This window comes from Diabrotica undecimpunctata, chromosome 3, assembly GCF_040954645.1.
Source record: "Diabrotica undecimpunctata isolate CICGRU chromosome 3, icDiaUnde3, whole genome shotgun sequence".
In the NCBI taxonomy this organism is placed as follows: domain Eukaryota; kingdom Metazoa; phylum Arthropoda; class Insecta; order Coleoptera; family Chrysomelidae; genus Diabrotica; species Diabrotica undecimpunctata.
This window is the reverse complement of record NC_092805.1, coordinates 50,801,623-50,825,197: the sequence shown is the minus strand read 5'-3', so window position 1 is coordinate 50,825,197 and position 23,575 is coordinate 50,801,623. Positions and strand designations below refer to the sequence as shown.

Here is a 23,575-nt window from a genome sequence, read left to right as displayed (position 1 = left end):
TTTTTTTACCAAAGGCAAATTATAAATTTTTGTTTCTAATAAGTGACTGCAACTAATATCAAAAGAAACAAATATTCACTCGTTCGTGTTTTATATGAATTAAAACTAGCCGATTCCATAAAATAATACAAAAATGTACTGTTTCAAAGCATATTTGAGGCATAAAACATATACATAATAAGGACATGACAATACAGCAAACGCAAATTTGACGGTTTATTTGTAGCTAACTTCACCGGCACTTTCTCTATATTTTTGCCGTCGTTTGTTTATAATCATTAACCCTTTTTTTGGTTTTGTTTACTTTTTGTCTGAAATTATTTTTGATGAACAAAACCGACGGTTATACAAATGGAAGTAAAACAAGAAGATAGTGATGAGAAGTGTCAAGCAGATTATCATGCTGTTGATGATGGTCGTTTGGATATTTGTAAAATTGAAATTAAGGAGGAACCTGAAAGAGAAAGTACACAGGATACATTTGATTATCTAGCCTTAACGAAAATTCCCATAAAGACTGAAATAGAACCAGAGGAATATAAACTTACGTCATTAGAAAGACAAACAAATCCAAGGGGTAAGTAAACCACAAAAGTACTAGGTTTAGAGTTCTATGAACCTGAAACATATCCATGCATTCTGCTTCAGCTAGTGATTTATTTTTATGTGTTTTCTAGTGATGGGCTAAACTGTGCTTCTGCAATCACAGGTATAACTGTGATCGTGATTTTTACCTGTGATTGTGATTTAAGAGCAACGAAATAGTTGTATGCATATGTTAAACTTTTCTTTTTTTATTTGGCACTGGTGGCATTTTTAAAATGTATGAGAATACAAATTATTAAATATCGATACAAATACGATAAGTTACACAAACTCAATAAACTGAAATTCTAATTACTGTTTTCATTTTGTTCAAATATTTGTTTACATACTAATAATACACTTATCATATTTCTCTAAAGACGATATAATGTTATCTTTTCCTTTACATTCCTCATTAGAAAGAGACTTTACAATACTACCATTGCGCCGACTACCTCTATCTCGTTTCTTGTTATCCTGTTACATGTCTCACATTTTAACGATCAAGAACTACAGACATAGAATAAGTCTGAAATCACAGTCATAGTATATTTTATTGTTATTCACAGGTCGTGATTGTTATTTTCTAATCACAGCTGTTAAATCACAGAGTTAAAACACCTCTAGTGTTTTCTATTTATCAGATTATTTTTTATCATGAATTATTATGCTCGATACAGTTTTTTCATCATAGCATTGCAAAAAAAATATACTCTCTTATATAAATTTAAGTTTTTACAAAAATTAGAGCAAAATTTAACAAACACTACAAATTACGGCCCTGCAAGTGACAACAGTAGTTTTCACTTAGTAATACACTTCAAATAATTGGGGAATTATGAGTTAGATAATTCAACAGAGTTCCAAAATAAGTGTTTAAAAGTTAGTGGATACAGGTGATGGTAGCATATTAAAGAAATAACAGCAGACAAGTAAGATTGAACCATTTTAACCATTTCAATTTTTCGTAAATTAATAATTAATACTGTGAAAGCTATTCAAACTAAAAAAAATATCTCTAAAAGATTCCTTTATAAAAGGTATATTAATAGAAAAACCCTATCGAGCTACATCACAGAACATTTTCGCAATCACTATTTCATCATCAGTGCTACTCTACTGGGTTTGCTAGTTCTTAGACAAAGTATGTATCTGTGAGGACTTCTTGATAGCAACTGAATAAAAAGACAGAAGTCTTAACAAAGCAGTAGATGTAACCAGAGGTATGTGTCTAAGTGTGACTGTAGCCAACATTATGTATAATTGAATGTTTTAAAATTTGATGTATTATAATAGTAGCAACCATCAATATGTTGGAATTTAGAGTCTCATTTACCCTGAAAGTTTGTTGGAAAAAATGTAAACTATGTATAATTGTGGGTGGGTTGAAGATTGAAAAAATTAATATTCTAGGTAAGCAACCATCTATACAGATATCTGATTCAATGGTGAAGAGCTAAATATTTTTATAAAAGGCCCTATATGTTTTATCAGCATTTGATACTTGGAATATGGAAAGCAGATAGAGCAAACAAGATATAAACAATATTACAATTAAATTAAAATAATAAATATATATATATATATATATTCGGTTTTTATAACGTCTTACGACGTTGTCCGACTCCCAAACGCCACTGTATTCTGTCTTGAGTTAGGTTTTCGTCCAGATTTCGAGCGCTAATCGCTTTCCTAACTCCCAGGTTCCAGCTCTGTGGTGGTCTTCCTCGTTTCCTCTTCTCTGGGGGTTGCCACATCATCGTTTTTTTAGGCAATCTTTCGTCCCCCATTCGGCTCACATGCCCATACCATATGAGCTGTTTTCTCTCAATATCCTCAACTATAGTGCCCTCTATACCCATTTGTTGTTTTATCACTTCATTCCGTATTCTGTCGGCTCTTGATATTCTCATCGATCTTCTGATGGCATCCATTTCCGTGGCTTCGACCTTTTTCTTATATTTTTCGGTTATTCTCCATGTCTCAGCTCCATAAAGTAGGCTAGTTTTAACCATTGTCTCATAGATGTTCCATTTTCTTTTCTTTGATATTTCTTTACTCCATAGAATTCCGTTCAAACATGCTATAGCTCTTCGTGCTTGTACAATTCGATGTTCTATTTCTCGTTCGTCTTTTCCACTACGGTCGAAGATGACGCCCAGGTATTTATATTCGTTGCATGGATTTATTTTTTGATTGTCATCGATATCGAGTTGTTCTGCTTCAGCTCCAATTGAGAGGTATTTTGTCTTTTCTAAATTGATATTTAATCCCCATTTCTGGTATTCTTCAATTAGTTTTCTAAGCATGTATTCCATGTCATCTTTGTCATTTGAGATCACCACCTGATCATCTGCAAACTGTAAAGTATATATGTAATCCTGATCGTTCAATTGTATACCCATTCCTTTGACTTTCCTTTTCCATTGTTTCAGAGCTGCAGAGATATAAATCTTAAATAGAGTCGGAGAGATACAACATCCTTGTCTGAGACCCTTAGTAACTGCAAATTTTTCAGCTAAGAGGTTTCCGAATTTCATTTGGGAGTTTGAACCATAATATAGATCTTTGAGAGCACTAACCAATGTTTGATGTATGTTTGATGTGCCCAGGACTTCCCATAGTTTATTTAGCGGGACTGTGTCATATGCCTTCTCAAGATCTACAAAAGTCATATGTAACTCTCTATTTGTCACAATTTTCTTTTCTATAATTTGTTTAAGACAGAAGATGTTATCTGTACATGAACGACCTGCTCTAAATCCTCCTTGTTCTTCGTCTTCAGACGATTGATAATCTTCCTCTATCAGGTCCCGTAGTATTCGACCGTATAGTCGACTCATTGAACTTGTGACCGATATCCCTCTATAGTTTTTACAATTTCTCCTGTCACCTTTTTTATATATTGGGGTCATATATGCGGTTTTCCATTCATCTGGTGTTGGATGTCCATTAATATATTCGTTAAATATCACCGTGATCATTCTGTGTAATTTCTCTGAGCCATTCTTTATTAATTCCGTAGTTACTCCCTCTGGTCCACTTGCTTTCCCATTCTTCATCCCTGCTATAGCTTTTTGAACTATGTTGATGTCTATGGTAATATGCTCTCCCAGAATTTCGATTCTTGATGAATTCATATCTTCTTTAAATTCGTCTCTGTTCTCATTTAATAGATGTTTGTAATAATGTGTCCAATCCTCGGGATTTATGGGATTTAGAATCACTTTCTCGTTAGTCGGCTTCTTAACAGAGTTTATAAACTTCCACGCCTCCACGCCTTCCTTGATTTTAGGGCTTATATAAAATCGAGGGGAAGATTGATCTCTAAAGTCCAGAAAGACAGTCAATCTAAAGGATGAAAACCTTAAGACAAATTTCCTGGCCCTCCAGGTTGGGGGTTGGATCATTGAGCTAGCTCCTTAATATCTAGAAAAAAACTACTGCTAAAAATCCCAAACCAAGCCTCGGAAATATAGATGGAAAATAATAAATATACTTAATTAAATAATTGATATCATAATTTAACAGATTAAAATAGGAAAAGTGAATAGCAGTGACAAAGGAACAGGAAGTGAAGTAGATACAGATGAAGAAATGAAACTCAAGAGAAGAAACCAGGAAGAATATTTTGAAAGTAGTAAAATGACAAAGTGAACACCTTAAAGTGACACAGAAAGAATGGAATTCGCGATTGAAACTGAATGTAGAGGGCAGGTCGATTGCAGTATCATGGCGGATATAAATGGTATAAACAACTAATGTTTACCATTGCTTTGCATGTTTAGTTTGGTTTAAGACGAGTTATTTTTATCATTTAAAAATGGAAATTAGCCTAATGATATCTTTGAGTATTGTGGTGAAGCAAAGAGACCATTGGTTGAAGGGGAAGCAGTTTTTAAGTGATGAATTCTTAAATTTTAACTTAAATGTTTGGAACTTTCTTGTGTATTGATGAATCCAGAATCCTATTTTGTGTATACCTGGGAACCCAGAGTATAATGTTTTGTGTAATGTTTGTCTTACTGCCTAATATATGCATTATTTGATATTATGCCTTATGTTTTTAATATGTTAATTTTTATTTTATACTATTTTTTGACATGTAAGTATTTTATTGTATATTAACATAAATAAATAACTTGTTGAGTTTATTGTAAGATAGTTCATTTGATTACATGAAATCAACCTTAACTTGGAGAGTCACCTGTCAAAAAAGATCATAGCACATAATTTGTCTTTAACAGATTCCATAATAAATCATGAGGAAAAAACCTCATGAAACTATCCCAACATGGTAAGTATTTGTATTTCTGTTATTCAAGAAAATAAATTATGTATTCTCAGTATGTTATTGACTTAATGATTGTGGTATTTTCTTTTTATCGATATCCTCTTTTTCTTCAAGTTTTCCAGTTTAGGAAAGAGAAATAGAGAAATATCTTTTGTCAATCTTGAATTGCATTGAGGAACAGAACAATATCGATTTGATTTAAAATACTTTAACATAGTCACAGTATATTGCTTTATAAAGAATATTCTTTTTCAATATACTGTGACATAGTCATAATGCTGAAATTTACTAAAAAAATTTAAAAATCCTATTCAAATCAACAGCTGTCTGGTTTGTTTATACCACTTTTAGTAGTTTAAATTTATTCCGCCAGAGGTTAGATACTTTGTTTTCAATCATGAATTCAAAAAGGATGTCATGATTAAAATGATGGAACAATTAATAGACAAAAATGAAGAAATGATGAATAAAATAAAACAAGGAAAGAACAAATGGAAAGTAATAAACAACTATGTTAAAGTAAAGGAGATTAAGGAACACGACAGAAAATTAAAAAACAATGTGATATAATGACAAAACAAAATGTAACAACTGGAGAAAACAAGTTAAAAGAAACGTTTAATTATATCTTGTTTAAAAATATATATAAACGATGATAAGAAACTAAAAGAAAGCATGGAAGCATTCATAGATTCCATTCTACTCCATATAAACAGAAACCTTCACAGATAAAATTGAGATATTTAATACGAAAAGTAAGTTGAAGCACCATAAAGATCGCATTTACATAAATAATGATCTGTCATTAAAAGAAAAGAAAATACAGAAAGAAATAGTTAAAATAGCAAACGAAGAAAAAAGCAAAGGGAAACAGACAAAAATAGGCTACAAGAAATTGATCTTGAATAGGAATGAATTTGGGATTAAGAAAAACAACAACTTAAAGAAAATACCATAGTAAAATTGCCAAGAAACTAGTAGAAGAAAACAACTGAGGAGATATGATATTAAAACGGCAAGGAAAAAGAATACAACTATGGAAACTGGAAAATAAGCACAAATAAGGTGAGAGGTACATAAGTAGATAGATAGGGTTCCTTCTGGAGCGGAAGTGACGTCACACGTCGATTGTCAAGCGTACGTATCCTCATGGGTCAAGGTCACGCCCCCCTCGTGACGTAGGAACGTGCCTAGGGTCTCGAGGCCACGCCCCTCGACCAATGGTGACGTAGGAACGTACCTCGTGTCTCTAGACCACGCCCCTCGGCCAATGGTGGCGTAGGAACGTCCCCCCATGTCTTGCTGACCAATGGTGGACGTCCTCGTGACGTCGGAACGTGTCGTCGACCAATGGCAGGATAGCAGCGTCAGTGGTGGGAATAGCAACACCCCCAGCGACCAATGACAGCTCAGAATTAGAATAAACATCATAGAAATGGCGGTATAGCGATGAGGGACCAATGGTGACATAGTAACGCCCTCCTCGTGACGTCGGAACGTGTCGTCGACCAATGACAGCATAGCAGCGTCAGTGGTGGGAATATCAGGCCAATGGTGGCATAGTAACGCCCTCCTCGTGACGTCGGAATGTGTCGTCGACCAATGACAGCATTGCAGCGTCAGTGGTGGGAATAGCAGGCCAATGGTGGCATAGTAACGCCCTCCTCGTGACGTCGGAACGTGTCGTCGACCAATGACAGCATAGCAGCGTCAGTGGTGGGAATAGCAGGCCAATGGTGGCATAGGAACGTCCCCCAATGTCTTGCTGACCAATGGTGGACGTCCTCGTGACGTCGGAACGTGTCGTTGACCAACGGCAGCATAGCAGCGTCAGTGGTGGGAATAGCAACACCCCCAGCGACCAATGACAGCTTAGAATTTGAATAAACAACATAGAAATGGCGGTATAGCGATGACTATGTTACTATGTCACCATTGGTCCCTCATCGCTATACCGCCATTTCTATGATGTTTATTCTAATTCTGAGCTGTCATTGGTCGCTGGGGGTGTTGCTATTCCCACCACTGACGCTGCTATGCTGCCATTGGTCGACGACACGTTCCGACGTCACGAGGACGTCCACCATTGGTCAGCAAGACATGGGGGGACGTTCCTACGCCACCATTGGCCGAGGGGCGTGGTCTAGAGACACGAGGTACGTTCCTACGTCACCATTGGTCGAGGGGCGTGGCCTCGAGACCCTAGGCACGTTCCTACGTCACGAGGGGGGCGTGACCTTGACCCATGAGGATACGTACGCTTGACAATCGACGTGTGACGTCACTTCCGCTCCAGAAGGAACCCTATCTATCTACTTACATATGAGCAGGAAGCTTTAAGAAACTTAGACCAAACTATGGAAAAGTATACAATAGATATCCTTGCTCACAGTAGGCCATGAGATCTGAGTTAAGTTTGGTGTGATTAGGTTAGATTGTGTCAGGTGATGTAAAGTTAGGCTAGGCAAACAAGGGATTAGGTTAGATGGTTAGGTAATGTTTTTATAGCATCGTTGTTGCAACAATTTAATATAAAAAATGTTGCAATTTCAGATACAAACTCATATTAATATTATAGTGATCCCACTGCAGGATCATTAATCAAACTTACATTTTTACATACATTCAAAATTATTAAAATATATTGGTAATAGGTTACCAGTCGCAATAAAATACGCTGCTCATGACTTATATGTATGCTTTATATGAAATTAAAGCTAGTTTTTTTTCTTCATATGATATAAGGTTGCCTGAGAAAAAATGATCGCAAATTAGGGTCGCCAGCTGTTAAAAATGCGAGATAACAAAGATAAAGTAGAGTTAGCGCGCAACAACACTGGTTTGATAAGTGATAATATATATATATATATATATATATATATATATATATATATATATATATATATATATATATATATATATATATATATATATATATATATATATATATATATATATATAGGTATATATATCTACTGATGCATAATTTAAAACTCACACAACTGGCACTTCAAACCAGTAGCGTTGCACGCTAGCTGTCTTTTGGATTGCTCTTTCTCTCACTAGTAGGTATATTGGTTGCACCTCTATCACTTGTAAGGCAACTGTCAAAGCTGTCTTATATTCACAGACGATTTCACACAGAATAAAAACTCCTGGTGTTTTTTTGTTGTGACCCATTTTTCAGAAGCATACATCACTATTGGCCTTATTCGAGATATATGTTTTCCTCTTAACAACCCGTTGAGAGCATATACAGCGCGGTTGCCAGACATAATTCTTTTCTGTATTTCTTCCTCACAGTTAGGTTCTCTTGTGAAGACATTTCCTAATGTACTCAAATCTTTTAACTTCTTCGAATTTATATACATTCCTTTGGTTGCTATCCTCTCTTTCAGTTTCATGACTGTTTCCATGCTAAACATTTTAGATGATATTGGACCTCAAAGCTTTCTGTTATACTATTGTTTATCTTTACTTTATTCGGTGTCCTTTGAAGAGTTAATGGTGTTGTTGTAATATGTTAATAGCAAAAAAGTCGGAAATTTAAAAAGTAGATAGACAGATAGATTTATTCATGTAAATTTCTACATTGTTACAATGGTCAAACATAAAAAATACAATACAATACATGAGACAGATACTCATCAATAGAATACAAACTGTGGTAGATTAAGAATTCTTTAATACTATGTTTAAAGCCTTAGAAGATAACAGTTTATATCATATGGGTATAGAATAGAATAAAATAGAGATATGCTTTATTGTCACAGAAAATTGTACAATTTTATGAACAGATCTTACAAAAAGTAAGAAAATGAAAATAATTAAAATTTACTGAAATTACAAAAATCGCCAATATCACAAAATAAAAGATAATAAAGTAAACAATTAATTGCATAATTTAAATAAATTGTATAATAAAACACTACGAACTAATAAGTTGAAGTTGCTGCGTATACCCAAATGTATATATAAAAATAGTTATACTGTACACATGTTACGTTATGTTATGTTACTTGTGCACAAAGGTACTGTAATCTCTTAGTTATTCGTTAAGAAACTCTTCTACTGAATATGGTCTTTCATAAGATAGGCTTTTGTCATTTTACGGAACTTGGGCAAAGATGTTGCAGATTTAAGTTGTAAAGGGAGATGGTTGTATAGTTTTTTACCGAATATATAGATTTCTTTATTAACTCAGTAGACGGGATCAATAAATAAACATCAAAGTTTGAATTTCTGGTGGAATAGTCATATGATTAGGTCTTGTCGAAAAACATGTACGTGTTTACGAATTACGAAAACAGTTTCTAATATATATATATATATATATATATATATATATATATATATATATATATATATATATTATATATATATATTATATATATATATATATATATATATATTATATATATATATATATATATATATATATATATATATATATATATATATATATATATATGTATATATATATAGTGTAGTATAGGTGCTTTTTAGCACATAACAGACATTCAAAAATAGCGATGGATCAAAAACTTATAGTTTTACAAAAAACTACTATACTGTATACTATACAGTATAATAAACTTAACAGTAAATAAGCACCACTGGTACTTTTTAAGACAGTATAATGCTTTAACTGAATAAAAAACGCGGTAAATTGATATAATGTCAAAAAAACTCGTTTACTATAATTTCAAATATTGGGTTCGAGTGTTCTTGACTACGTCACACGCCTGGGTCAGCTGTCAAATGTCATGTTTATTATCATACCTTGTGTTCATTGTAAAACGCTAATGCGTAGCCAGTGTCATTATTTGTGTTTAGTCGATAACTCGCTGCGCTGTACAGTACATTACGTTTTTATTCACTGATTAGTGTTGCAGTGTTTAATACTGTAGTTACTGTATTCATCTTGTATCTTACTTAGAATTGTTTCTCACTAGTACTGATTTTTTATTGCACTGATACAGAAGATACTTTTGAATGCGTTTATTAAGCGGCAAAAACTGAACGATGGTCACCGCTGAACGGAAACATACCTTTTGTACATTGAAAGAAAAATTGGAAGTTTTAAAGAGATTGGACAACGGATAAAGTGCAGCAAACATGGCTTTGGAATTGAGAGTAGGTACAGCCACTATAAGTGATTGGAAGAAAAACAGCAAAAATTGAAAAGCTTTCAAGCACTACAAGTGAGAAAACATTAGGAAAACGACGCAATTCTGCTGTTCCAGCTCACGATTTCGTTGACGAAGCAGTTATCCTGTGATTTACTCAGGAGAGGCAAAAGGGAGTTTCATTTACGACAAGTAGTGGTTGATTAAGTCGCTGGAAAATAAGCATGGTGTCCGTCAACTTACAATTACAGGTGAAAAGTTATCCTCAGACGTCGCCGCCGCTAGCACATTTCAAATTGCTTCCTACCAAAAATCTTGCCTTAGAAGAAGAAGCTTGTGCACCTGGCTTAAAATGTCAGTGGTCATTGGCAAATCTAAAAAACCACGAGCTTTGGAAGACGTTAACGTAAACGCTGTGCCTGTTTATTATAAGACCCAAAGGAAAGCATGGATGAATAGTGCACTTTTTAAGGAATGGTTTGAAAAACAATTTTTCTATCCGTTTCAAAATTCAATAAGGAAGTGGGGCTTTCCAACAAAGTCCTACTTTTCTTAGATAATGCTACATCACACCCTGAAGTAAAGGAACTTGTATGTGATGAAATTAAAGCTGTCCTCCTATCACCAAATGTGACCCCATTGTTGCAACCCAAATATATAATTGCTTATAGGGGGTTGAAAGTGGGGACTGAGCAATTACTGGGCTGGAGATAGGGTAAGCAAACAAACCGAATGTTTGCGAACGGCCACTCTTGCTTAGGTTGGAGAGCTTAAGTCGTTGGTAAGTATCTTTATTTGAGGGACTGGAAGGAGTAACTAGAAAGGAAAAAATCATAAAAATATTTACAGAGTTATTACAAAATCAACAGTTATTATAAATAATATTAACCAAATTTATCAACAAATCTTACAGTGGGGCGACAGTTGTAACGATTTTATAACTATTTAAATCATTATTAGAAATGACAAATATCTAAATTTTTCAACGGAGCTTACATAGGGTTTACATTTGAACAAAACAGAATTCAAAATCATGGTTATGTACCAAATGACAGAAAAGGATAATACTGACTGTCATATGTCGAAATGAAATATCAAACCTTTTTGAAATGTTTATTAAATATTAAAGTTAACTTTATTTAAAAGAAATAATGAAAATTAGCTGATCCATAAAACTTATAATTTTATTTATTTATAATTTTTAGTTTGTCATGCAAGCAAATGTTTTTATTAACGAAAAAGTGTTTAGTTTACTTGGAATAATTTTAATAAAAAGTACCTTGTATCACACTGGCTGGTATTTCCTTTAAGAAAATTCTTGTGATTAGAATTGAATCAAAAAACACTGTCCCACACAAACTGCAAATGGTCTGGGACGACCCATGGAACACAAAATGGACAAATCCTGGGTAGGTAGAATACTGAAACGGGCTTCGGATTATCCTGGATGACAACAAAATGCACTCTTCAAAACTCGGCCGCTCAATTCGTGTTTAACCATGTGGACCTCTCAAAATGTTGGAAACGCCGTTTTACAAATTCCTCACATCGGACAGAGCACAACAAATCGGTGATTAACTAGCTCAACAAAGATTGCCAAATAGCATCTTGAGCTCAAATTCACCTCTCGACTCAAAAAAATTGCCGGCTTTTGAAGAACTACACGCAGAAAGCTATTTCTTCCGAATCCAAATTCCCAACTCTAACTAACTGCTACTACACTACACTTGAATTTTCGATGACCAAAACGAATAACAAATTTGAAGAAAATCTGGAATAAACAACGAAACCGACTCCTACCGTGGTTCATTGAAAAGCGACATCATTCTACCAACTCGTTATAAACAAAACATAAACAGAAAAATTCCTGTTTATTTGATCCGCAAAAACTCTAATATTCGGAATAAAGGTCAAACAAATGCAATTTGTTAATATAAACATCCTAAAAATGTTTATATTATCAATCTCAGCGACAAAAAAAGATTGAGAATATTTTTCGGTGTTTTAACATATACAAGGTAAATCGAAATGCTACACAGTTTACAAAACTGTACTATAGAAAAATTTATAAAACTATATTATAGAAAAAAATTGTTGGTGTCTGTATTAGAAATGAGAAAAGTTTCATTACTGACAACCTAAAAAAAGTGACCATAAAAGATTTCACTCATTTGGTGGCTGAGGCCTGGGACAACCGTACTGAGACTTTAATTAGAAAATTATGGAAGAAGTTTTGAAGCCAGATTTACAATTTGAAGAAGCTTCATTTTTCCAAGCTCCATTACTAGATGACCTAGAAATCCTACAATAACTTCCAGGATGTAAAAACAAAAAAAAATGTGCAATTGCATATTGGATTGAAGCTGGCAACAATGGGCACCAAGAATTTTCTAATGAAGATATTGTAGACATGGTTTAACCTCAAGGCAACCCTAATGAAGAAAAAGAAAGTGAGGAAGAAGTTTTCCTGCCAGATCGAGTGTCACACACAGATGCCACGAAAGCTCTGAATGTGGCTACATGTTGCGTGGAGCAGAACTCTGCTCCGGTCGATGTAATGTTTATGCATAAATGGTTCAACATCGTACCGCTGCATCGTATGATGCAGCGTTTTTTTAGGAAATTTTAGGAAATTGCGTTTACAACAATTTCAATTCTTTTCATTTTTGTCGAAAAGTTTAAAATGGTGGAGATATTGATCAAAAACGAATCTCCTTTAAATTCAAGATGACGGCTCAATTCAGTCGCGATTTTAAATTTACGCTACTATTGACCCTACTGAATGACCTAAAGGTTAGAAAATAAAATTTTCTAACTGTTTAACAAAATATAGCTGTTTATCCTACATTTTGGGGAGACGGAAGGATAAAGGATGGGTAGGGAGTCGATGATATTTTCTGATTGTACTCTGAGTTCGGGTCTAATGTTACTGGTCCTGGTCACTGATCATTTGGTGACTGTAAATTGTGCCGCAGACTTGGAAGGTGGAAGTGACGGCCTAAGCGGCTTCAGATTTTCGACACAGTTGCCGAAAACACAGTAATAGGAAATGATTGCTGCGCCTTTCAGCTTCCGGCGGCCACCCGCTGCAACGACGCTATTTGGACTGTTCTTGGTTTCATCGGTCTTACTCCCCTCACATTAGTAGGTACCAAGAGCAATTACTTAGTCTTTCCATCACGTCGAGGTTATTCCACAGCCCAGGAAAGATAATTAATAAACTTAACTGATATGTTACGACTGCAACACCCTTGTATTTATAGATGACTTAAAATGCTTTAACATCAGGGAGTTAAGTATTACTATGTTATAATTCTCTTAGTTTTAATAGTCATATGATCAGCGTAGGACAAAAACCGATGAAAAAGTTGGGTTTCGTAAAGGGAATAACTCGTAACTTTACAAATATAATCTGGATTAAAGTCTAAACTAGATTAGGAGGTTTAAAAAAGTTAAAAATATTTTTCCCTTATATCGCTTTTAAGCTTTATATTTATAGAGATTACATTGTTTGGCTCCGTCCTTTCTCTTGAGAGCTGAAGAAAACAAGGAGACTTTACACTATTTTTAGAACTAATTGAAAAATATGATTCCTTGAAAAAGAATTTCTTCCGTTATATATGATTATTTACACAACACTGTTATTGTTGTTAAACAACACTGTTAACAATAACAGTGTTGTTTAAATAATCATATTTTGTGATCTTAATTGTGTATTTCTGCTCTATTGTAAAAAACGTATTTTTTCTTTTTATAGAATTGGACTTGCCTGTAAATAAGTAAATAATATTTAGATTTAGTATATTTCAGCTATATTTTTTGGCGAAAAAATATATGTTAGTTTTTATTTTAGGCTTTCGCCAAGAGGAGAATACATTGGAAAGTATGAAAACAATACCTGTACATACATATAATAAAGAACACCATTTGAGTCAATCAGTTGAAGAAAATACATTAAAATGTGAAATTTGTGTTAAGCAACTTGCCAATAGACGTACATTAAATCAACACATGAAAATTCACACCGGAGAAAAGCCATACAAGTGTGAAATTTGCTTAAAGCAGTTTTCTCAAATACATAATATGAAACAACATATGATATTGCACAGTGGAGAAAAACCATACAAGTGTGAAATTTGTTTAAAGCAGTTTTCTCAAATAAGTAATATGAAACAACATATGATATCGCACAGTGGAGAAAAACCATACAAGTGTGAAATTTGTTCTAAACAGTTCACACTAAAAGGTAATTTAAAAACACATTTGAGACTGCACACTGGAGAAATGCCTTACAAGTGTGAAATTTGTTTTAGGCAATTTGCCCATAAACGTTTATTAAATCAACACATGAACATTCACACTGGAGAAAAGCCATACAAGTGTGAAATTTGTTTAAAGCAGTTTTCTTACCAAACTACTGTGAAACAACATATGAGATTGCACACTGGAGAAAAACCATACAAGTGTGTAATTTGTTTAAAGCAGTTTTCTCAACTAAGTACTACGAAACAACATATGAGATTGCACTCTGGAGAAAAGCCATACAAGTGCGAAATTTGTTTAAAGCAGTTTTCTCAATTAAGTACTATGAAACAACATATGAGATTGCACACTGGAGAAAATCTATACAATAAAGCAGTTTCCTTATCTAATTAGTATGAAACAACATATGAGATTACACACTGGAGAAAAACCATACAAGTGTGAAATTTGTTCTAAACAGTTCACATTAAAAGGTGATTTAAAAACACATTTGAGACTGCACACTGGAGAAATGCCTTACAAGTGTGAAATTTGTTTTAGGCAATTTGCCCATAAACGTTTATTAAATGAACACATGAACATTCACACTGGAGAAAAGCCATACAAGTGTGTAATTTGTTTAAAGCAGTTTTCTCAACTAAGTACTACGAAACAACATATGAGATTGCACTCTGGAGAAAAGCCATACAAGTGTGAAATTTGTTTAAAGCAGTTTTCTCAATTAAGTACTATGAAACAACATATGAGATTGCACACTGGAGAAAATCTATACAATAAAGCAGTTTCCTTATCTAATTAGTATGAAACAACATATGAGATTACACACTGGAGAAAAACCATACAAGTGTGAAATTTGTTCTAAACAGTTCACATTAAAAGGTGATTTAAAAACACATTTGAGACTGCACACTGGAGAAATGCCTTACAAGTGTGAAATTTGTTTTAGGCAATTTGCCCATAAACGTTTATTAAATCAACACATGAACATTCACACTGGAGAAAAGCCATACAAGTGTGTAATTTGTTTAAAGCAGTTTTCTCAACTAAGTACTACGAAACAACATATGAGATTGCACTCTGGAGAAAAGCCATACAAGTGTGAAATTTGTTTAAAGCAGTTTTCCCAATTAAGTACTATGAAACAACATATGAGATTGCACACTGGAGAAAATCTATACAATAAAGCAGTTTCCTTATCTAATTAGTATGAAACAACATATGAGATTGCACACTGGAGAAAAACCATACAAGTGTGTAATTTGTTTAAAGCAGTTTTCTCAACTAAGTACTACGAAACAACATATGAGATTGCACTCTGGAGAAAAGCCATACAAGTGTGAAATTTGTTTAAAGCAGTTTTCTCAATTAAGTACTATGAAACAACATATGAGATTGCACACTGGAGAAAATCTATACAATAAAGCATTTTCCTTATCTAATTAGTATGAAACAACATATGAGATTACACACTGGAGAAAAACCATACAAGTGTAAAATTTGTTTTAAACAGTTCGCAATAAAAGGTCATTTAAAAACACATTTGAGACTGCACACTGGAGAAATGCCTTACAAGTGTAAAATTCGTTTTAAGCAATTTACTCATTAATGTTCTTTAGATGTACATACACGTATTCACACTGGCGATAAACCTTACAATTGTGAAATTTGTTTTAAGCAGTTTGCAGTAAGAGGTAATTAAAAAAAACATTTTAGACTGCACACTGCAGAAAAACCATACAAGTGTGAAATTTGTTTTAAGCAGTTTCCCAATATGAAAAAAACATATGAGTTTGCACCAAAGGAAGATGAGAAAAAAAGGCAAAAATGGCGGCTGGGACATGGACCATAGCAAATCCCAAGAAAACCAAATCAGCAACACCCGAGGATAAAAAAAGACTTCGGAAGAATACCATCACCCCTCTCGTAAGAGAGTGGTTAAGAAACCAAAGGGCTCTAACGAACAGACTAGGTCATAAAGCACCTGACAAAAGTGTTCAGAATGGTTCCACAGACACCATCCTGACACTCAACTAGATCGGGTTCAAGCAAATTTGATCATTCACAAGGTGGAGCAAGCACTTGAAGAGGCTCCTATTGGAGGTCAAAATGAACTTCTGTAGTTCCGAAAAACATCGTTTAGCGAAGGGACCCTCTGGGTGAATTGTGTTAACGAGTATACAAAAAAATGGACGACCGAAGTGGTAAAGAATATTGGGGCCTGTGGGAGGGAGCAAACTTAAATATAATTGATCCAAATAATATTATCCAGATTATATTTTAGTAAATGTCATAAATTTATACATAAAATTTATTTTATTTTTAATTAATGTCATCAGTTTAGTTTCAATTAAATATAAATCAATTTAAGACTATTTCTAATAATTTCACCAATATTTATTCATTGTGAAAATTATGTTTTACTAGTAGTTGTTATTTTAAAACAAGATTAAATAGTACCCATACAGCTTAAAAATTTTCACATGGACTATTCATTAAAATGTACTGTTAAATATTTTAAAAATAATTCAAGAATGCTTTTTGTTGTTATTAAAAGATTCCGGATGAGATGGAAGTTTGTCAGTTTCGGCGAAATGGAAAATTTCAAAATTTAGTAAAAAATTTCATTGAATACATTTTTGAATTGGACAATTGTTCAATGGAATAATTTCGAAAATAGTCTAAAAAGTTTAATGAAAATTCCTTAGAAAATGAAATTTTTGATTGAATATATTTTGAAATTTTTTTAAAATGTTTCGTTAATTTTTGGGTAGGAATACAATATAGTAAAAAGTTACGTGACGGTTTTTGTAGTGTTGGAACAAACCTTTTTTAAGTTAAAGTTATAAAATTTTATTTACTGTAATAAAAAAATAAATACTTTTAGTTTTAAAATTAAAACTTTAACAATTTAATATATAAAAAAAAGATTTTAAAAAAGACAGTTTGCAAATCAATTGCGTCGAAATTTGATTAAGCATATAAGTTAAATAAATAGCTCCGTTCATACTCCTTTCTCACTTCTCCCTAACTATATCTTTCATAATGGTTTTAAATGCGTCTATATTCTTTGAATATACTTTGTCCACAGCATAATATATGCGTGTCTATATTCTTTGATATACTGAAACAATTTTTAATTATAGGTGATTACTTGCAACATCGCACTTAATAAAGATCTTATTGATAACTTTTCAACGAAATCATATTCTGCTTACCAATTTTGCAGAGACGCACCAAAAAAAAATTAATTATTTATATTCTAAGACCGATATAATTATTAAATTATCATGTGTCTTTTGACAGGTATCTTATAGTTGTCTAACAAATTAAAGTAAAATTTTATTCGTATTAGAGAGTACTTGATATAGAACTTCAAAAAACAGAAAACTTTGGAAAATACTTATTTTTTCATTAGGCTAAACAATGTGAAATTTTAACGTACGATCGCGTCATTACACATCATTCTCTATTTATAGAATTGCTGTGTGCTGTAACCGTTATATTTGTTTTTTTTTAACTTAATTTGAAAGTTTCCTTGTGTTTATTTGTTTATATAAATATAAAAATATATTATGAAGTTCATATAAATTAAAATGAAGTAAGCTAAACTATTATCATGTGATTGCGTGTATATAATAGTGCATTTGTTTATTTCAGTAAATATTCGAAATATGAAATGAAGATGGCACTAACTACTAAAGAGTTAATAGCTTTGTTAGAAGAAGACTCAGATTTTGAAAATGCTGACTAACTTAATGTGGTTTATTTGCCGCCGAGATGAGATTAGAAAGTTTCTGATGTAGAAAACGATGATAATATTATTTGTGAAGAATCAATAAAATCGGATATTGCAGGTACATGAAATACAAGTGATTGAGAATTCTGACGATTATATGATATATGATATTCCTCTGAACCACAGATAAAACGTCCAAAGAAAAAACCAGGCAAAAATAGTAAATGCAAATTTGTCTCAAGTTGTAACAACAGATACTTCTTCTTGCTCGGTAGTAATTCAACATCAGTCTGATTGATATTTAGACAATATAAAAGCCAACCATGGAAGCAAGTCATATTGCAGTATTTTCACTATTTTTTTGATAAAAAAGTAATTGAGAGCATTCTATATTTTACAAATATTAGTGCATCGCATTATGACCGTCACGATTTTGAAATGAATAACATAGATTAAAAAAAAAATATTAGCATATGTATATTATCTGGTTCTCTTCTTCTTCTTCTCGTGCCACTCCTAGCGGAGATTGGAAATCATCATGGCCACTGCGACTTTATTAGCAGCGTGCCTAAAAAGTTCAATCGAACTACACCCGAACCATTCACGTAGATTACGAAGCCACGATATTTTTCTTCTCCCCACACTTCTTTTGCCCTTAATTTTGCCCTGCATGATATTTCTTAAAAGTTCGTACTTTTCACCTCTCACAATGTGCCCCAAGTATTCCATCTTTCTAGTTTTTATCTCATTTAGAATTTCGCATCTTTTGTCTAAAGTTTGGAGTACTTGCGTGTTAGTGACGCGGTCCATCCATGATATTCTGAGAATGCGCCTATAGCACCACATCTCGAAAGCTTCGATGTTTTTTGTGGTCAACTGTTTTAGTGTCCAAGCCTCTACTCCATACAACAGGGTAGAAAAGACATAACACCGCAGCATTCGTATTCGTAACTTTATATTGATATCACGATTGCAAAAGAGTTTGCGCATTCTATTAAAGATCTAGCGATTTCTATTCTACATCTAATCTCTTTTGTTTGATCAGTATCGTCTGTGATCCAAGCACCTAGATATTTATAACAGGACACACGCTCAATCGTTGTATTGTCTATTACAAGATTAGCTCTGATGTTCTTTAATTTCGTGATTACCATAAATTTAGTTTTTTTCAAATTAATTTTCAAGCCGTAACTGTTACAGTATATATTGAGACTTTGAACGAGATGTTGTAGTTCTACTAGCGTTCCCGTTAGGAGAACCGTATCGTCAGCATACCTTATATTGTTGATCGTCTCACCATTTATTATCAGACCAAGATCTTCTTCCTCGAGTGCTTGTTCACAAATAGCTTCACTATACAGATTAAATAAAAGTGGCGACAAGATGCATCCCTGCCGGACTCCTCGACGGATTTGAATTTCTTCTGTTAGCCTACCCTCAACCTTCACATTTGCTGTTTGATTCCAATATAGGTTGCATATAATCGAATATCTCGGCTGTCTATATTTTTCTTTATTAGAATTTGTCTTAGTGGTTCATGTTGTACTTTGTCAAAGGCCTTTTCGAAATCAATAAAGCAGGTGTAAATTTCTTGGTTCATGTCTAAGCATCTCTGTGAGAGAACGTTCATTGCAAACAGAGCCTCCCTTGTACCCAGCCCTTTTCTGAATCCCATCTGAGTGTTACTGATGTCTACGTCTAATTTCCTATAGATCCCATTATGGATTATTTTCAGGAACAGTTTTAGAGCATGACTCATCAAGGCTATCGTACGATATTCGCTGCATTCCCTTGTATTTGCCTTTTTTGGCAGTAGTATAAAGGTCGAACGGAACCATTCCCTAGGTATTATTCCAGTTCTATATATTGTGTTAAATAGATCTAGGAGTATTTTAATAGATTCATCGTCCATAAGTTTGAGCAGTTCTACGGGAATTTCATCAGGACCGGGGGCCTTACCACTTTTCGCTTGTTTGATTGCATAATCTATTTCTTCTCTGATTATATCAGGCCCTGTATCATCTGTATATTCGTTTGAGATTTCTTGTCTATCTTTGTCATCAAAAAGTTGTGATATGTATTCTGTCCATCGATTCATTTTTTGTTGTAAATCTGTTATGAGTAAACCATCTGTATCTTTGATCTGTCCTGTCTGTGTTGTTCTTCTCCTTCCTGTCATTTCTTTAATCTTTTTGTGTACATCTGGTTCTCACTCTGCTTTAATTTGATATGCATTAGTCAAAGGATGACGATAAAGAAATGCACATTATAAGAGAAAGCATGAGTCGACATAGATTTATAATTTATAATAGCGAAGAAACCGCTACTTCAGTGTCAAACTTAGTACATGGACGTCAATCTAAATTTGCTTTACCAGATGAAACCAGATTCGACAATATTGGCCACATTACAAAAAGAGACGATAGTGCAAGAATGTAGGATGAGCAAAAGTAATACTATTTATTTATGTAAAAGGTGTAGCATGCATCTACACCCGAATGTTTCGAAAATTTTCACCTTAATATATAATTTACATTTAAGATACAATATGTTCTTTTAATACAAATTGTACCGTTTTCCTTGAAAATGAGAAAAAAAGCATTTTGTTTGTAAATTAGTCTTAATGTATGTGTTTTTAATCCAATCTAATAAATGAATTGTCAAATTTTTCTTTGTATATTGAGCGGCCGTTAATGGGTTAATACTATATAAAGAATAAACTTGCCTCAAATTTACTTAACTTACCTCACAACTATTTTAAAGTTAATAATAAAGTCTATTTAATAAATATATTCCTAAGAAATAGAACACACTACGTCTATGCACATATAAAATGTGGAACGAATAAACTAAAATATCATATTTCTCTCATTCCCATTCTTTCTAAGAACGTAAATATATATAGACCAGCAAAATGTTGATAAGTTTACTGATCTTTCAAACTATTTAATGAACTTGTCTCACTGTACACTAGTGAATCGCACCAATTTATATTGTTACAGGGGCAAATTTTATGCGAATTATCGTACTTTTTCACTTATTTACATGGGCATAACAATGAAAAAAAGTGTTCTCTAGAGTTTTTACTAAACTTTGACCGCCCTGATAATTTTCCACTCCTAAACCAATTTTATTTGGAAACGTTGCCAATAGCTTAATAATCGAGCCTGCGGAATTAAAAAAATTAAATTTTACAGTGTCCTGCTAGGTTTTTACGAATTTAATACCACTCTAGTAGTTATTCACCACTCAACGGCTCCTTATGGTGTCGCCAATAGCTCAATTCCGGGTTTACGATTGGTCAAATTGCAGCCAATGGTATTGCCCGAAATTGAAGCTCAATTCCGGCTTTACGATTGGTCGAATTGCAACCATAATTGTAGCCAATGGTATTGCCCGAAATTGAGCATTGGCTGTTGTGCAAGCTCCAATGGCAGAGCGCCATAGAGCAGTTGACTTACTTAATTTCATATAAGTATAGGTGCACAACGGCCAAAAATTCGTTCTGGTCTGGACAGGGATCCGCAGAACCAGCTTTCTTGGCATTAGAGACCTTCTGGTAGATTTAGTTCTCAGAAACCCTGGTCTTTTTATTGCACCTAACCGCTATCCTTTTATTTCAGGATTTTTCCAAGTTCTCTAGCGACTTAATATAATTTGTGTTTAAACTGTATTTATTTCAGCATTTTCGACTTAGAATATTTCCCGTGACATATTTTATTTCGAATTAAATCGTATTTTTTGACTTGAATAATTTTTGTAAAATTACTTCTTTCAGATTCTCAGATTCAGGCTCCTGAACGGAACTTAAAAATTTTTATAATATCTTTATATTTATTTCAGCGACTTAAAATAATTTCTGACAAATTATTTCTTTTTCTTTAGGACTCTGAAGTATTTCCAGATAGAAAATAACGTTGCTATTTTATTTCTCTTTAGCGACTTTGAAATAATTTCGGATGCAAAATAACTTAGATATTTTTCTCTTTTAGGGACTTTGAAATATTTCTCATATTTTATTTCTCTGTACTGACTTTGAAAACTTTTTGGTATAAAAATAACTTTAATAAAATAATTTTAACTACATAACTACATTTTTAGTTCTCATCGACTTCGATAACTTGCTTTGTGTCGATATTTCGTTACATGTGTTTGTTGATTTGTCCCGAAGTCACCCCGACGAACACTTCTGTCACATTTTGGACGAAATCGACTTAGTAGAAATTTCACCTTTTTTCGAAATTTTTGGGACTTCATTTTTACTTTTTTTCGCTTAATTAGTCTTAGGTGTGATAAATTTCTTTCTCTTACAGATTCTTGGTTATAAGACTAATTAGCTCTTTTCTTGCAGGTTCTTAGTTTTAATGACCCTTACCTGCTCCGGTCCATTGCAGCTATAGATAGTGCGACTGGACCACCTTTCCTCATTCCCGAAGGTTCAGGCCAGCGACAATGAGAAGTCAGTACTTCTGTTTAGTTAAAATTTAAGGTGAAAAAATATTCTTTTACAATTTCACTGTCCTGTTTTAGCCCTGTACTCACGACTCATACGAGCCAATTTTTAAAACAGTTAATATTTATATTTTTTGTAAAAAAGTATTTTCAATATTTAAACATTTAAAAAATATATATTAATTAGCACAGAGTAATATTTCAGAATGCTTTTCAATTAGCTTGTGGAATGTGTAGCTTGTGGAATGTTTCTCATTAACTCTGGCTTATGTCGTCAAAAATTATGATGGTGGATCAAATTCAGTAAGGCTAATGGATTAAGTCCACAGTCAAAAGAAACCAACAGCACACACACAAAGTCAGTAAAAACTTAGCGAGCAATTTCTACTTTCAGTTACAAGTAGGGTACAGTAAAATTGTAACAATAGATCTTTTATCGCCTTCAATTTCAACCTAGCAAAATTTTTCTTGACAATCCAATACCTGACTCCACTAAAGCATTTTTTAATTATATCTCGAGTGTGCTGTAATGAATTTATTTAACTGCTATGTCTTTATTTAATTTATAATGTCTTTAATAATTTATTATATTGTTCTTATCTTAATTCATTAAAAAGCACAATAATTTATATCAATTTATTTAACGAATAATACATAATTTATATAGGCGAACGTAACAATTAAAATCGCGGGCGCGGGTCTTCAGATATTAACTAACCCACTTCATAACAAAATTCCTCTATAAATATAAAGTCCTGTTATTCGAGAATGGAAACAGCTGTTTCTCGAAACACATCGAATTGACTGCTGTTCTGGCGAAAGGCCTATGATGAGTCATTTCCACGACTCGATACTTCCAAGCGGGACCAAAAAAACCAGTCTGGGGTGTAGATCCCTCGCCGAAATTTCTACAACAAAAACAGAATTAGTCATAATATATTTACAGTTATTTTAGGCCATGATATTTATCGTAACAGTGCTTAAACTCAGGGCATTTATAATCAATGAATGATATAGGTACTTTATTCTGTATTGTAAACCATATTCTGGTACAGTTTTCACCGTTATTTTTTTGGTTTACGATATTTGTTCGTTTGGAATTTATTTGTACTACTC

General features: G+C 33.2%; 1 protein-coding gene across 2 annotated transcripts; it reads left to right on the top strand.

The window, feature by feature from the left end:
• The first annotated feature begins 213 nt into the window (after window positions 1–213).
• On the top strand, window positions 214–23,086 carry LOC140436787 (uncharacterized). Of its 2 annotated transcripts, none has more exons than XM_072525874.1 (2): window positions 214–577; window positions 13,862–14,707. In XM_072525874.1, exons 1-2 carry the CDS (start codon window positions 352–354, stop codon window positions 14,662–14,664), a joined length of 1,029 nt encoding a protein of 342 aa, XP_072381975.1. In that variant the 5' UTR covers window positions 214–351; the 3' UTR covers window positions 14,665–14,707. The 2 variants fall into 2 exon arrangements, with proteins under 2 accessions (XP_072381975.1, XP_072381976.1); XM_072525875.1 differs by lacking the exon at window positions 13,862–14,707 and adding an exon at window positions 22,359–23,086 and having other exon boundaries at window positions 228–577.
• The last annotated feature ends 489 nt before the right edge of the window (window positions 23,087–23,575 follow it).

Excerpts from the sequence above, each read along its gene's own strand:
- LOC140436787 (XM_072525874.1), top strand. The coding sequence starts at position 352 with ATGGAAGTAAAACAAGAAGATAGTGATGAGAAGTGTCAAGCAGATTAT. Across the intron at positions 578-13,861 it reads AAGACAAACAAATCCAAGGG|GCTTTCGCCAAGAGGAGAAT; the intron begins GTAAGTAAACCA and ends TTTTTATTTTAG.